A 16,217-nucleotide genomic window follows, 5' to 3' on the forward strand; every position below is an offset into this window, starting at 1 on the left:
ATACAGTTACTGCAGCTCTGTAATTCACTTGGATGAACTGACTGAAAGAATCTCAATCACTCAAACAAAAACCCCAAACCAATGGCGGCACAGGTGACGCTACATAGTAGGTCTTTCTGTTTCCACAGAGTAGGTAGAATGGGCGTCTCCCACTGGGGGGGATAGCCCAACTATGGTAGTCGGGCTGAATGATCACACACCATCTGCAGCACAATTCATGCACGCTATGAATGATTCTGCACCATGAGAAACCTCTAAAAAAATGACGATTCATATTATCTATCAATTTTAATGCTACAGCAAAAGTACACAGTTTACTTGTTCAAACAGACATGCATATACTTCAAATGTTCTTGGCTGTTTACCATTACAACCAGCTCAGGCAACGTTTTGCATTGTGTACCTTTTGTGACAGCTTTTATGTGGGTAAAGCCACTAAGAAGCAAGTGTGAGATTTACGCAACAGATATTCTAATAAACTCTGTTTAAACATTGAGAAAGGCACACACTTAAGAAGCAAAGAACGAGGAGGACAAAGATTCATTATGCAGCTCCTACCTCACGTCTGGACTAGTCTCCCCCCTGCAGAGAGATATCCAGCTGCTTTATCTTCTTTCAAACAGACTCGGATAATCAGATAGGTGTTCACAAATTCAACCCCTAGCTTGAATAGCCTAGATGTCCCCGAGACAGAAGTTACAGTCCAGGGTGAGAAATGGCAAGGAGGAAGGATAGCAAGATTTAGTAGACATGATTCACATCAGTTTTGTGATCTCTAGCAATTTTAAACCAAAGATGTGGGATTTTGGATTGCTTACTGAAGGAAACAGTTGTTGTAACAGCTAAAACTGAACACTGACAAACATCCAGGTCTAAGTGAGCTCTTAAGTATGATAAACCTCAAACTACTGAGTGATTATTACTGCATTGTAATTCAAAGGAGTATTTATCACTGCCTGTTTTATGTATATGTAATTTACAGGTCCACAGAGGTTATTACACTAACGGCCCTAGAGCCTTATAAGCTTAATCATTTTTTATCCAGAGTTGCCCCAGTTGTCAGAGGTAAGGATCTATGGTAATCAATACTGACTTACTCTGTTCAGGAGGGACATGGGCACCACCCCAGTAGTGAATATGCAGTCACCCATCCACTGATCTAGGTTGCATTTTGAAGGTCAGGGAGGAGCTCTGTTTCAAGTGAATTGGAAGCATGTTCCAGCGAAGTGGCAGTCTTTGGGAGATGTATCTTTCCAGCAAGATCTGTTAATGTTAGAGGCTGGGTTAAGATCCCTGGAGTGAGTAACCTTCCTGCAGTTTAATTTTCAAATGCGAAGCATTTCCATCAGGGCCGGGTCAGAGACTGCCCTGTAAGCCAGGCACAGGTCACCCCTTAATCTGTAGGAGACAGAATACAGTCAAAGGGCTTTCAGTATTTCTGCACAAGATTTGTTTTGTGTACCTCTGATCTCCCCAGTTGTTGCAGGTGTCTGGTTGAGGTACATGCAAAAGGGAGCACTGTACTCGATTACTGGCCTGATGATGGCAGAGTAAAATGGAATTATAACATCAATATAAGTAAAGGCATAGCATCTAGATCTAAGATGTGCCACATACGATTTCCTTTCTACTGTGGATACGTGGTGGTCAAAGTTCAGACTGCTATCAACTTGTGGACCCAGGTCATGTACCATTGGGTCTACATTTAGGGGGTGCTGTCTATAATTAATTAGCACAGATGTCAGCTATTCCAAAAAGAATAATAATGCACTTGTTTGCATTTAGCTTTAATCTGTGGCTTTGGCACAAATCATTTGTCTGGGTAAAACCCTATCTGCAGTATCTTAACATAACTGGGGGACTCGATGATTTCTCATTTGTGATAAGTCAGTGAACTTGGTCATCCACAGGCTGTCCAAATTTGGACTGCTGTGAAATAAATTCTGAACAATAAGGGGCCCAGTACAGAACCCTGTGGTACACACTGGTGACTGGACTTTTTCTAAAGGTGAAGTCACCCACTGACAGTATGTGTGTCTTGTTGATGAGCCACTTGGCTACCCATTTGGTAATGTAAAGGGTCAATTTCTAAATGGGAGAGTTTCTCCAATACCAAAGTGGGAGGACTGTGTCAAATGTCTTGGCTAGGTCAACACAGGCATTATGCATGGTCTTTTCCCTCAATCCAGGGCCCTGGTGACTTTCTTGAAGAAGTTGACCATGAACAGGCATGATCTACCTTTAACGAATCCAACCTGTGTTGGGTCCAGAGTTTGGAGATTACCCATGTCCCTGTTAACAAGGCCCATAATGATTCTTTCCATGGCCTTGCAGATGAGGCTAGTGAAGCTTGTGGGACTATAATTCCCAGGGTCAGCTCATATTCTCCCTTTGTGCAGAGGGATTACTGTTGCCGTCCTCCATTCTGCCAGAACATAGCCGGTTTTCAGGCTGGGGTTAAACAGGGATCCAAGTGGGTCTGCTTGGCCATCTTTTAAGTTGTTTAAAAGGCAACCTGGGATGTTGTCTGGTCCCACTGATGCCATGTGTTTTTGGCCTTGGAGAGCACCAAGATGACCTGCTCTCTTGAGATAATACAATGAACAATGGAGACAGGTATACTTTGGGGGGATGACTGGAAGGAACGGGCGGGGGGGGGGGGTGAAGTTCTCCCCAAATCAGTCACCTAGCAGGTTGGCTACCACTTCCGGTTGAGTATGGATGGTACCACCCACAACCAGTTCAGCACACAGCTGGGTATTCCCTTTTAGATTCTGGATGTAGTTAAAGAATGCCTTGTGATTATCCTTAGCTAGGGAGGCTATTTTTGCTTTGTAATTAGCATTGGTGGACTTGACAAAGTCAGTAATTTATTTGTTAACGTTACAGAAGGATTTCTTCCTCTGCTGAACCAGTTCCCTCTTGTTCTTGGACAATTTCTTTCTCTTGTTGTACAGCCTGTTTGTACTACGGGTCCAGCAGGATGGCTTGATTTTTCAGCAAGACCTGGTTTTAATCCGGTCAAGTACAGCTGAGCACAGGCCATTGGTGTACACCTCTGCATTGGAGTCTGTTATGTGCTTGAAGAGGCTTTGAAACTTATACCATTACTTAGTAGGAAGGAATTTGTCTTAGAAAATTCTTAGGATTATTAGGCATTTTTGAGCTTGATGGGGTATCCGGTCTTTTAATTACATCGAACGACAATGATTTATAGTTTGATTTTACCGGAGAGGACATCCCATGGGGAGGGGTGCAGAGCTCAACAATATTAGCGAGTACTATGTTCAGAACATCTGAGCCTACTGTGGGTGTGCTAACTGCCCGTGTCAGAACATTTGCAATAACGTAGCATAAGAACCTCTGAACCAGCATGTTTGGTGGTTGTGTACATTTCCCAGTCGATGGTAGGATAATTAAAATCATCCATGACCAAGATAGTGGGCTATATGACAAGCGACTCCAGTAGGTCCAGGTATGCAGTACGCTTTTCCTGTTTCATGGTGGGAGACCTACAGCTAGATAAAATCTGGTGGGGGCTTTGCCTGCAATAGCTCAGGAGAGTAATACTGTTGGAACAGTCTCGAGGTTCACTTATCCTTAATGAAGATGGAAATGCCTCAGACTCTGAATGTATGGACGGCATTGTTGCTTGCACGGCTGGGGTGTTTTCAGGACCTTTGAACCATGTCTCAGTGACTGCATAGATGTCAGCATCGTCCAAAGTGAGGAGCGCTTCCAAAGTCTGCAGTTTGTTTAGACCCCTAGCATTAAGCAGCAGTACCTTGAGTTCATCTAGAGAGGATTTTGTTATGTTGGGAGGTTGGTTATTTTCACACTGCCTAAAAAGGAACAGAGTGGCTAATGCCTTTGCCACTATCCAAAAGCCTAGAGGAGACAGGTGAAGACCATCTCTGACAAAGTAGCATGTCCTGTCTACCATATCTTCCCAGGTAGACAGATTTTGAATCCCTTGGACTGACAAGAAGCTAAGCCAATTGTTAAAGTAAATCATTTTTTTGTCTGTATTGTGGCATCAACCTTGGAGAAGGCAGAATGCTGCTTCAGACTAGGCATATACCTGCCTGCAACACACAACCTGAGAGCTCAGTCACATCTCTTCATATAGTTCAGTGAGGTACATCTCAAGTCATTCACCCACACATGGACCCCGATCATACAAGTACTTGTGGTCGAGTGAGACTTGAGTGCTTCAGTGACTTGAGAGATCCTGCCAGCTGATATAGAGTTAACCATAACCCACTCCTTATCCAGCCTGGTGAGGTGAACATCAGTGTCTCACACAATGGAGTCAACTATGACCAATACATTAGGTTTTGTGGCATTACACCTTAAGGGCTTATTAGTTGAGGAACTGGTGTGTGCGTTATGCGTTCTAGTTTTTTTTTTTGCATGGTTATGTGTGTAAGTGGTTTCTGTTTGGGAAGCCTCTGATCTTTTGATAAGGTACTAGTGAGCACCTCTGCAAAAGTGGGTTTGTGTGGCATGTCCTTATTTAGTGTGGAAAGTGTGTGTATGCTGACAACTTCTTTGGCATTCAATTTGTCCTTATGCGAGTGTCTTTCCTACAATTTCATCGTGTAACTACATCTATCACATAAACCGTTTGTTTCAGAAGTAAACAGTTGCCAATATACAACAGACAACTGCTACATTGTCTCAGGATGTCTAGGTCTATCAGGCTGGCCAGAGAGATGAGGGGAACTACCCACACATGACAGCAGGCTATTATTGTAGGTTTTTATTAGGGAAGGGACTGGGTTAATTTGGCAGGAGTGTAATGGTAGTGCAGAGACTACAAGAGGGACCTACACTTTGTGTAGGTTAAGGTCGATCAATAAGGCAATGCTGTTCAGTGCACAGCTGACATGCTCCTAGATCAGCAGAAAAGTTTTGACGGGTTTCACTAACAGCCATGTAGGGATACAGTGATCTTCTAGACTTTTGCATCTATACAAGGGCATTGCCAACAATCGCTGCACAAAGAGCAGCACCATGCAAACGCAAGGCCTAAATATGAGCAGAGAGAAACTAGTTTTAGGCTAGCTATCCATCAGGAAAGCAGACAAGCAGCCTTCCATCAGCAATCCCCAAGCCAGACTGGCTGGATAGGCACAATTCTGCCACAAGAGTGCAGAAAAACACCCTGTAGAATAGCTGGTCCAGAGTCCAAGTGCAACAAGACCATACAAACTACCTACAACGTACAGATTTTGATCCCTTTTGTGTGTTTCCCAGCTCAGATAGACCAGGTAAACTACTGCCACCAGATGAATAATCCCAGTCCTCCCAATGTAAAGCACAGTAAAGAAGTTTCCAGAGTGAAATGCTACCACAAATAAATTTAAAGATACAAATAAAGTAGTGTACTTTAAACGGCATAAAAAAGAACTGTTATTCAATAAATGTCTTTGCTTTGTAAAGAGTCAAGAGCCACTCAACTGTGCAGAATTTATAAAGGCATTAAAAACATGATGAGCCCTCCAGCCAATAAAACTACATGCAGATATCACAAATATTTCCCCAACCTAAACAGACCAGGCTACCTCCCAGTGCACTAGACCGAATATCCACTGACTTCTTGACGTAAAAGCAAGTGCTTGCTAGAGTATAAAAATACACTACTTTATCCAATAGCTATCCAGATAATAAATTCACAGAAAGTAAATCAGCATAACAGACCATGAGAGGCAAAATGCGCCTTTTCAATATAAGCACAAGAAAAGGCAAATAAATAATTCAAGATATCAACAGCAGTGTAGTAAGAGATAAGTTTAAGCTCAATTTATAGTAGGGGTGGGCAGCTTAAGCTCAATTTATAGTAGGGGTGGACAGCATAAAATCACCCAGTTTAAAAAGCAGATCAACGAACGTCTGATCATAAACATGAGATAATTTATGTATGCTGGTAGTTTTTCAGCCATAATGTTTGAAGTCTACATGTTTTTTTGCAGTCAAAAGCTCTTAAATGCAATACATTCTTCTATTACACTTTTAAATTGTTGTGACTTTTTTTTAATTAAAAAGACAGCTTGTTTTTACTCTAGCAACCTAGTTAAATTAAAAAAATATACTTTTAATTTTGAGATGAAAGACTGCATTAAACAAACACATGGCATGTTCAGGGTACCCACAATTGTTTTCAGCTTTGGAGAAAGTGAGGTAAGAAGGTTAATAAAAGACTTTGGATAGTACAACAGATCCAAATCTAAAGACAATTCATATTACAATAAAGGAAGTGAAGAGACTAGGTACACTGCTTTTAAACAGACACACACACACACAGACACACACACACACACACAGACACAGACACACACACAGACACAGACACACACACAGACACACACACACACAGAGACACAGACACACACAGACACACACAGACACACACAGACACACACAGACACACACAGACACACACAGACACACACAGACACACACAGACACACACAGACACACACAGACACACAGACACAGACACACAGACACACAGACACAGACACACACACAGACACACACACACAGACACACACAGACACAGACACACACAGACACACACAGACACACACAGACACACACAGACACACAGACACACACAGACACACACAGACACACACAGACACACACACAGACACACACACACAGACACACACACAGACACACACACACAGACACACACACACACAGACACACACACACACACACAGACACACACACACACACACACACACACACACACACACACACACACACAGACACACACACACACACACACACACACACAGACACACACACACACAGACACACACACACACAGACACACACACACACAGACACACACACACACACACACACACAGACACACACACACACAGACACACACACACACAGACACACACACACACACAGACACACACACACACACACACACACAGACACACACACACAGACACACCAGGAGCATCCCTAAAGAGAAAGGGAAAAACTCCAAATAGTAAGGAAGCCACTCCCCATTGGAGGACTATACCCTTCAATTAAGGCAACAGATTTGATACATACCTTCAGTACACACAAAATTACTTACAGCCAAACACTAAATATTCATGAATGTGGGAAAATTCAGGATAACACGTTCAAAACAGAATGAACCACTTACGACTAGACTAAACAAATTAACAGATGTGGGAAAAAAATTTATCACTTTGATTTATGAATTTTTTTTCCTTAAATTTTCTTTACTCCATTTACTCTCAAGAACTACTGCAAACTTATATCCTACCTTACTTCTTGAGAGAGAAAAATTGCACACAAGATATCCACAATTCATAGGACATTGAAATTCAGACTGCAAGGGCAGATTTTTTTTTTTTTTTGTGTGTGTGCGCCTCTCCATGTTGCCTGGTCTCCCCTCCTCATAAAAAAAAAAAAATCTTACAGTGTACAATCCAATAACATCAATGCAGGTAACTTTCAATGTTTGTAGGGCAGTGTAAATGCATCTCCTTCCCTAAATCAGCTACTCACGTCATCCTTTCTCCTATACAAGCCCACTAAATAAATGGAGTACTCCAACATCAGACATGAAATCAGTGTGCCACACCTTTAGAAAATACTCCGAACTTGTTAGACTTTAAGAAATTAATAGGATTCTTGCAAAATATTTTGCGTTACAGGACAGCTGTTACTGAAGTATCGGGTGATTAAGTGCTGTGTTAGTCCTACAACTATACAAATTATGCCTCTCATGATCTGTACCAAGTAATAAGAAACAAAACTGGACAGCCCCCTTGGAAATTATTAATGTTACAGACTAAGAATACCTACCAGGAGTAAAGAGAGCAATTGCTTTCAAACAGCTATATTCAGCAGAGTCCACCGCTAAGCGGTTCAGCTTTTCAACCTGATCCTGAAAAATTCGGATTTGGTCCATAAATGATACAACTCTGTCAGCTGACATTGGTGACGAATGGAAGCCGGCTGCAGCTAACAGTGGCGCCATGTGAAGTGGGAGTGCCGACTGAGCAGCATTCAAGACAAACAATTCACTCCAACTCAGCCGAAGCAGTGCGACCTGATCGGAAACTGGCAGCTCAGGGAAAAATGGGATGTTCCTCGCCCATTCAACCGTGCTGAATAAAAGTCTGGCTGCCAGCTCACAAATATTGTCAATACCCATGACACTGCTCTGCTGGGCATACTGAGACCCAAAGCGTGAGGTGGGGTACGGTTCAGCCCGCAGAAGTTGAGAAATCAGTTCTGAAAGAGGTTGTCCATTGAAATATTCACCACTGGGTGCAGCATTAGGACTTGCACAAGGATGGGTTGGAGGAATTCTACCTCTCTGAACAGCTAAAAAAAAAAAAAAAAAAGAAAAAGTATAAATGTTTAACAATGCTTCATAATTCTGAAGGAAAAAAACAAAAAAAAAATTCCACACACTTAACAGTCGGATATAAGCCCATGACAAGGTCCTTAAGTGATGGCTTTCTTCTACACTAACCATTTCAAAAAGGTTTTGCAAACTTCCCATATTCTCACTTCTTTGTGAAGATAAAAAAGAAGTTATGTACTCACCATAACGTTCCATCTGAGTAGTTATACATCTTTCTGCAACCTGTGGGTCTTTGTATCCATATCAGATCCGAGCTGGAAACTTTTTTCTAGCATCGGCTCAGAGCTCCTCCCACTACCCATAATACACCACCATCTCCTATCTTCCCTCAGAGTTTGCTGAAATCATACACTTTAGCAACTCAAATAAATACACCTAACATTCATTCAAATGAAAAGGTCAAGGGGATGGAGGGCGAGAAGGCTGCAGAACAATTAAGTATAACTACTCCGATGGAACATTATGGTGAGTACATAACTTCTTTATCTGAAGTAGTTAACTTAATTTTATCTGCAACCTGTGGGACAGAGTCCGCAGCTACTCAAAAATTCTGGGAGGCCCTCATGGAAGGATATTCCTGAGCACCGCAGAGCCAAAGGATGCTCTACCTCTGGAAATCAGATCGAATTTGTAATGGGAGATGAAAGTATGTGAATTTGCCCAAGTTGCTGCTGCACATATGTCATCCAAAGGAACCTTAGACAAAAAAGCAGCGGAAGTCACCATGGACCTGGTAGAGGGAGCTTTAACCAGACCAGGAGGAGATAAACCCTTAGCTTTGTAAATATGTAAAATGCAAAGAGTGAGCCATCTGGCTACAGAAACCTTGGAAATGGCCTTTCCCAAACGAGGTTTAGAAAATGAGACTAATAATTGATCGGACTTGCAGGAAGGGTTGTGTTCTAGGAAGACAACAACGAAGTTGTCTATGAAAATCTAACAAATTAAGTTTATATTCATCCTTGTTCTGAAAATTTGGAAAGAAAACAGGTAAATTTGGTTTATGTTGGATTGAGATGCCACTTTTCGTAGAAAAGAAGGACTTGTACGGAGAGAGACCCTGTCCTTATGGAAGGCCAAATAAGGAGGCACAGCAGACAAAGCCTTAAGCTCAGAAACCCTCTTAGCCGACGTAATAGCCACTAGGGAAGATGGTTTTCCAAGATAAAAACTTTAAATCCACTGATGCTGCAGGTTCAAAAGGAGGAGTTACTAATGACTGGAGAACCAAAGTGAGGTCCCAAGGAGGAACCGAATCTTTGATAGGGGGATGCAAACAAAAAGTGCCTTTTAGAAAGGCTTTACACAGCCTAGAAGAGGCCAGGGGAATCTTATTTTCACCAACATGAAAGTTAGAAATGGCTGCCAGCTGTAATTTCACTGTGGAGGAACTAGCTCCTTGCTGAAAAATACTAGTCAAGAAATCCAACACCGCTGGAACAGGGGCTGTAAAAGGATCCAGGTTTCTCTGAGAGGCCCACATAGAGAAACATCTCGATTTAGTGCGATAAACCTTCCTAGTGGAATCTAAGAGAAGCCACTAATATAGATTTAACAGGGGATGAAAGACCGGAGTCCTGGCAATCAAGGGAAGTGGAGCAGCCAAGCTGTCAGCTTGAGACTGTCCAGATTGGGAGGGTAGGCACCCGAAGGATGACAGATTAGATCTGAGCAGGGATCCAAAATCCACAGAGAAGCTAGATGATGAGACCAAAGGAAGGCAAACCAAATTTGACGAGGCCAGAATGGGGCAATGAGGATCACTTTGCTCCCCAGTCGGCAAGCTTTCTGAAGAAACTTTGGAATGAGTGGTAATGGTGGGTAAGCATACAGTAACCCGGGGGGCCAAACATGGACTAGAGCGTCTCTGGGGGGAATCCCCTGGTGAGGGAAATCAGAGCGAAGAACTCGCTGCACTTTGCGCTGGAAGGAGATGCGAAGAGATCGCAGCAAGGCTGTCCCTATGCAAGGAACATCTCCTCCGCTACTGACCGTTTCAGAGACCACTCGTATGGCGGCGGAACAGCCCGACTCAATCTGTCTGCTAAAATGGAGTGTCCCGGGATGTGCGTTGCGATCAGAAACCAAACCGGTAGAAAAAAATCGCCCACTCCCACACACTCATGGCCTCGCGACACAGAGGATAAGATCTGGTTCCCCCCTGCTTGTTGATGTACCAGACAACCGACATGTTGTCTGACCGAATTGCAATCGTACCCAGAGGAAGGACAGTGTGGAAGGCTTTCAACGCTAAAAGCACTGCCCTCATCTCCAGAGCATTTATGTGCAACTTGGTCTATCTGGGCTATCTGGGACCACGTGCCTTCGACCGTCCTTCCCGAACAATGTCCCCCCACCCGAGTTGGGAGGCATCCGTGGTCATTGTGGCTTGGGCTGGAGATGACATGGAAAGGCGTCCCGCTGCAACTTCTGGTGAATGAAGCCACCAAAGGAGAGACATCCTGCAGGTGTGACTGATACTTATCAGAAAATCCATGGGAAGGTCTAGCCAAGACCACTGAACAGCTAGAGTCCATTGAAGAACCCGCATGTGAAGGCGTGCACAGGGGAGGAGAGAGATCACGGCAGCCATAGAGCCCAAGGCTCGGAGAACATCGCTCACCTTTGAAAATCTAAGGTCCATGATTAGAGCAATGTGGTAACCTGAGGCTTAAGATCCTGTCTGGCGTTAAGAAGACTTTTAGTTGCAAAGTGTCTAGCTGTGCCCCGATATAATCTAAGACTTGTACAGGTTGCAAAAGGGATATGTGAACACTGACTGTAATCCCCAGCCGATCTGCCAAGAGAAGGAAGTAGTCTCGGGGCAGAAAAAGAAGACGCTTGGTGGATGCAGTTAACAGCCAGTAATCCAGGTAAGGAAATAACTGAATTCCCTGAAGCCTCAGGTGAGCTGCTACTACTGCCATTACCTTGGTAAAACACCCTGGGGACTGTGGTGAGACCGAAGGGTAGAGCTCTAAACTGGAAGCGACTGGCTCCCAGCCGGAAGTAAAGAAACCCCCTGGAGCTTCTGTGGATATTGATATGGTAGTAAGCATCCTGGAGGTCTAAAGAGCACATTCAGTTGTAGGGTGACTATCTGGAACTTTTGTTTGGCAACAGACAGGTTCAAGGTTGACAGGTCTAGAACGGGCCTGAGGTCCCCAGTCTTTTTTGGCACTAAAAAGAACCTGGAGTAAACGCCTAATCCGGACTGATAAGAGGGCGACCGGTCCGATGGCTCGTTTGTGAAGCAGCTTTGAAACCTCTAGAGCTGCGGCTTCCCTGTTGAGTGATTGGGACACCTGGGAGGCATTTTGTAGCACTTGGAGGGGCAACAAATGGGATAGTGTAGCCGCTGGATATTATTTGTAGCACCCAGCAATCTGCAGTTATGGACTCTCATTCCGCTGGGTGCAAGGACAATCTCCCCCCGAATGCCTCCAGAGTAGGACAGTCGGGCAACCCCTCAGGGCTGCTGCGTGGGCCTGTCAGAAAAAGGTTCCCTAGACCTGAAATTCCTGGGACCCCCTCTACCTCTGGGTCGGAGTCGATCCTGTCCCCCTCTGCCTCTGGGGGATGACTTGTCCTGAAACTTCAGGGAAAACTACGATTTCCGGAACCACATCTTTTGCCCTCTTTGGCTCCTAGAAAAGGACCGCTGAGGGTTAGAGAAGTGGATCCCGACGGCAGACAAAGTCTTCCCGTCTTTTTCTGGACAAGAGTGTCACGTACTATCTTTCTGAAATGGAAAGAACCATCATAGGGTGCATTGGTAAATGACACCTTGAAAGGGTCCGCAAACTGACAGCCAGCCAGGCATGTCATCTCGTGGCTACGCCCGCCCTAGCTGCTCCTTCTGTGGTGTGGAAAAGGAGGTGCAGGGACATGTTTGATGCAGATTTCAGAGTCGACATCTTCGCAGAGAACAGTTGTTTGTCCTGCTGCGATAAAGACACTGGGGGAGACTCTGTGAATTCTGAGACAATGTCTCACTGCAGCCGTGTAAAATGTGCCAAACAGTTCAGTGCACGGATGGAAAAGGTCACTGACGAATAAACTAGCTTCCCAAACCTATCCACTGACCTAGACTCCTTGTCCGGAGGGCGAACTGAAGAACTCTCTTGCACCAGTTCCTTTTTGGTGGCTGCTGCAAACACCATAGCGTCAACGGGGGCTCCTATAGACCAAGGTTGTCTGTCCGTGGGAGGAGAAAGAATCTTGTCAGGGCATTTGGGGATCGGATTAACAGTGTCAGGCTCCTTCCATGCCCATGTGGTGATGAGATCCACAAAGGGGTCCGCTGGCAGGGACACCCAGGAAGTAGATGGGCTCCTGCCAAAAGCCTCCAGGAACACGGACTTATCCGTAGAAGGTTTTGGGACTGACCAACCTCCCCTCTGGTAGAGGATCTCCATGATGTCTGCCAAATCCAGTGGAGTTTGGGTGGAATCCGAGGAGATGGGCTGAGGTCTCAATCCCTGGGAAAGAACCCTCTCCACCACTTCCAAACGCCGAAGGAGTGCGCACCTCCTTGGCACCCGGCAAGGAAGAAGCTCTCCCCGGGTCCAATGTGGGGATCGGAGCCGAAGCAAGGGGAGCCTGAGCTCCAAGGGAACGATTCAGATCTGAAAAGGTTGGAACTGAAGATGGATCCATTCCCTCGGGCCAGACTCCCTGTCCACGGCTCAGAGTCTCGCTTGGATCCGAACTGGCTGGATCCAAACTGGCTGGATCCAAGGAACTCAACAGCTGGAGTCGAGGTTGGAGGAACAGTCAACGCCGAGCTACCAGCTCCAAAGAGTCTCGGATCCAAATACCCCAAAGCAGCCGCACGGATCAGGGAAGGAAAAATAGGACGGAAGATGGGCATGGAGGTCCCCCCTCCAGAGGCAGAGGGGCGTAGCAAAACTCTCATCTGCATTTGGGTCTGAATGAATCTCCGCATCATCCTGTCCACGTTCAAGTCCGAAAGACTCAGTCTATCTCGAAGAGGCGACGGACTCCGATCTGGTTGGTCTGCGAAGCAAAGGTGAGGAAGGCTTCGGATCAGAAGTCTCCAGCGAGTAACGGGGTGAGTGGAGCCTAGGAGAAGCTGGTCTCAAGAGTCTCTGATGGTGGGCTAGGGAAGGATTCCCTATCTAGAGACCTCTTGCGAGATCTATCCCTCTTCCTCTCCGTCTTCCTTGTGTCTTTCTCTATCCTTGTATTCTTTGCCTTTATCCTTACCCTCCCCCAAACCAGCACGAGCGGGAGTTGGAGTCTCTGTCTGGGGGGGGGGGGGGGTTGGAGCGAGTACCAGAAACCGAGGGCGTGGTAGAATCCAGCATGGAAGCAGGGAGAAGACCCCTGCCAACCAATTTGGCCTTCCTATCCCTGAAGGACCTAGGGTTAAAACCGGCACAAATTGCACACTGAATAGATAAATGAGCCATTCCCAAACAGATTACACACACAGTGTGACCATCAGCTGGTGAGAGCTTATGGCCACACTCTGTGCATTTTGTAAAGACTGACTTAGTTTTGGGCTATGGCTGATCAGCCTAACAGCCACTCCTGAAAGAGAAAGCACAACACACTAGAGCACACACACTGAAGGGAAGTGGGCCTAGACACTATTGTAATAAGAAACAATTAGTTATGTACTCACCATAACGTTAGATGTATGTAGTCCATCTCGCCTCACATTCTTCACTTGTGGGTTTGGCGCCGAACGTCGGCTCTGACTCGGCCTATTTACTAGCGCGAAAGTCTTTAATTGGCTGGGCTAAGATGGTATCCCACAATACACTGCTCCACATCCCCAGATCTAGTTTGCTGCCAACAGAAAAATCATATCCATCACTCAAACATACACACATACTCATGACAACGAGGTCCAACAAATTATCCAGAGGGACTAGTAACATGAGATATATAAGGAGATGCTCCAAATCCTCCAGGCTTGGGGGATGGTGGGTGGGTAATGAAGAATGTGAGGCGAGATGGACTACATACATCTAACATTATGGTGAGTACATAACTAATTGAGGATATGCAGTCCTATCTCGCCTACATTCTTCACTTGTGGGACAGTGTCCCTAGCACCTACATCCTGGGTGGCTCAATGGAAAATACTCCTGAGCACTGTGGAGCCAAAAGATGACCTGCCCCTGGACACCATATCCAATTTGTAATAGGAAACAAACGTATGAGGAGAAGCCCATGTTGCAGCTGCACATATATCATCCATCGATAACCTAGCCTGAAAGGCTGTGGAAGTGGAAACTGCTCTGATAGAATGTGCTCTGACTGGAAAAGGCAGGCTCTTTCCCCCTGCCTGGTAAATAAGAGAGATGCAACCAGCTATCCACCTAGAAATGGTGACCTTGGAGACCGCAGACCCCAAGCGATTTTCTGAGAACGAAACGAAGAGCTGGTCTGACTTCCGCCATTCTGTAGTCCTGTGTAGATAAAAGCGTAGTTGCCTATGAACATCCAACAGGTGAAACTGGTACTCTGCCTTATTAGAGAAGTTGGGGAAGAAGACCGGCAGCTCTATGGACTGATTAATATTAGATAAGGAAGTTTGGTCTGAGAGAGACCCTATCTTTATGGAACATCAAATATGGGGGCTTGACTGATGGGGCCTGGAGTTCTGATACTCTTCTGGCTGATGTAATAGCTATCAGTAAGGCAGATTTCCATGTAAGAAACTTTAAATCGCAGGAACCCGCGGGCTCGAAGGGTGGGAGAGTGAGGGCCTGCAGAACAAAATTGAGGTCCCAGGGCATAACAGGTTGAGATACAGGGGGATGAAAGAGAAGAGTACCTTTCAGGAATGCTCTACACAGCCTGTGTGCCATTAAGCTAGGTCTATAAGCCACATGATAATTAGAAATAGCTGCTAGCTGAACTTTGATGGTGGCTGAGGCAGACCCTTGGTAGAACAAATGAGACAAAAATTCCAAAACAGTCAATGGGAGCTGTATAGGGGTCAATACCTTTTGACTGGGCCCATACCGAAAACCTTTTCCACTTGCTAGAGTAGACCTTCCTAGTGGATGGCTTATGAGAGGACGAAAGAACATAGACTACGTCAGGAGAAAAATCGTGACACCTGACTACGGATGGAAGTGGAGTAGCCAGGTGGTCAGCCGGAGGGTCTCCAGGGAAGAGAGGCACAAGAAACAAAAGCCTGCATTCTCTACCCCCACCACCAATGAGAAACTGCTTTTTATAAGGCTGTTTTGGGGATGGGTACTTACCCTTTAACAAAGAGTGCATTGGGAGAAAAGGACTTGTGACCATCTTTCAGGAAATGCATGGTACAGTAACACAAAACCTTTTATTGTAGTAACTTTAAGATTATGTACAAGCCATATTTAAAATGTATGCCGGGCTTTGAGCCTTTGCCCCCCCCCCAAATAAAATTTAACTTTTCCCAGATTATTTGTGCTACAAAGTTGAAAAATATGGCCGAGTGTCAAGTGCATTCTACAAGAGCGTGTGTCAGTATATTTTACAAGGAGCTGAGAGCTTCAGGGAAACAGAAGTTTAGTGCTGCTTATGCCAAGTGGGTTTACAATGTGCAACTGTTGTTTAGCAAATGATAATCACTACTGTGTTAAATTAAAAGCATTGCCAAGTAGCAGAACAGGTAGTATACATGCTTTTGATGCAGAAGGCTGTGGGTTCCACACCCACAGTATGTAGAAGGATTGCGGATTCCATACTGTGTTGTACTTTAAATAGATCTGTAAAATCGAGAACTGCAGCATCCACCCCTTTTAATGTGAGATTTAGATAACTTACTACTGTA

The 16,217-nt window shown here is 45.0% G+C and overlaps 1 protein-coding gene across 1 annotated transcript in view; it reads right to left on the reverse strand.

Annotated features, from left to right (window-relative positions):
• Window positions 1-16,217, reverse strand: part of NR2F6 (nuclear receptor subfamily 2 group F member 6) — a 209,385-nt gene that overhangs the window by 119,363 nt on the left and 73,805 nt on the right. The window contains exon 3 of the mRNA XM_044090635.1: window positions 7,849-8,373. Within this exon, the coding sequence (XP_043946570.1) occupies window positions 7,849-8,373 (525 nt within the window). The remainder of the gene's footprint in view (window positions 1-7,848; window positions 8,374-16,217) is intronic.

The sequence above is a fragment of the Protopterus annectens genome, chromosome 13.part0, assembly GCF_019279795.1.
Source record: "Protopterus annectens isolate FY-2018-M chromosome 13.part0, PAN1.0, whole genome shotgun sequence".
Taxonomy (NCBI): Eukaryota; Metazoa; Chordata; order Ceratodontiformes; family Protopteridae; genus Protopterus; species Protopterus annectens.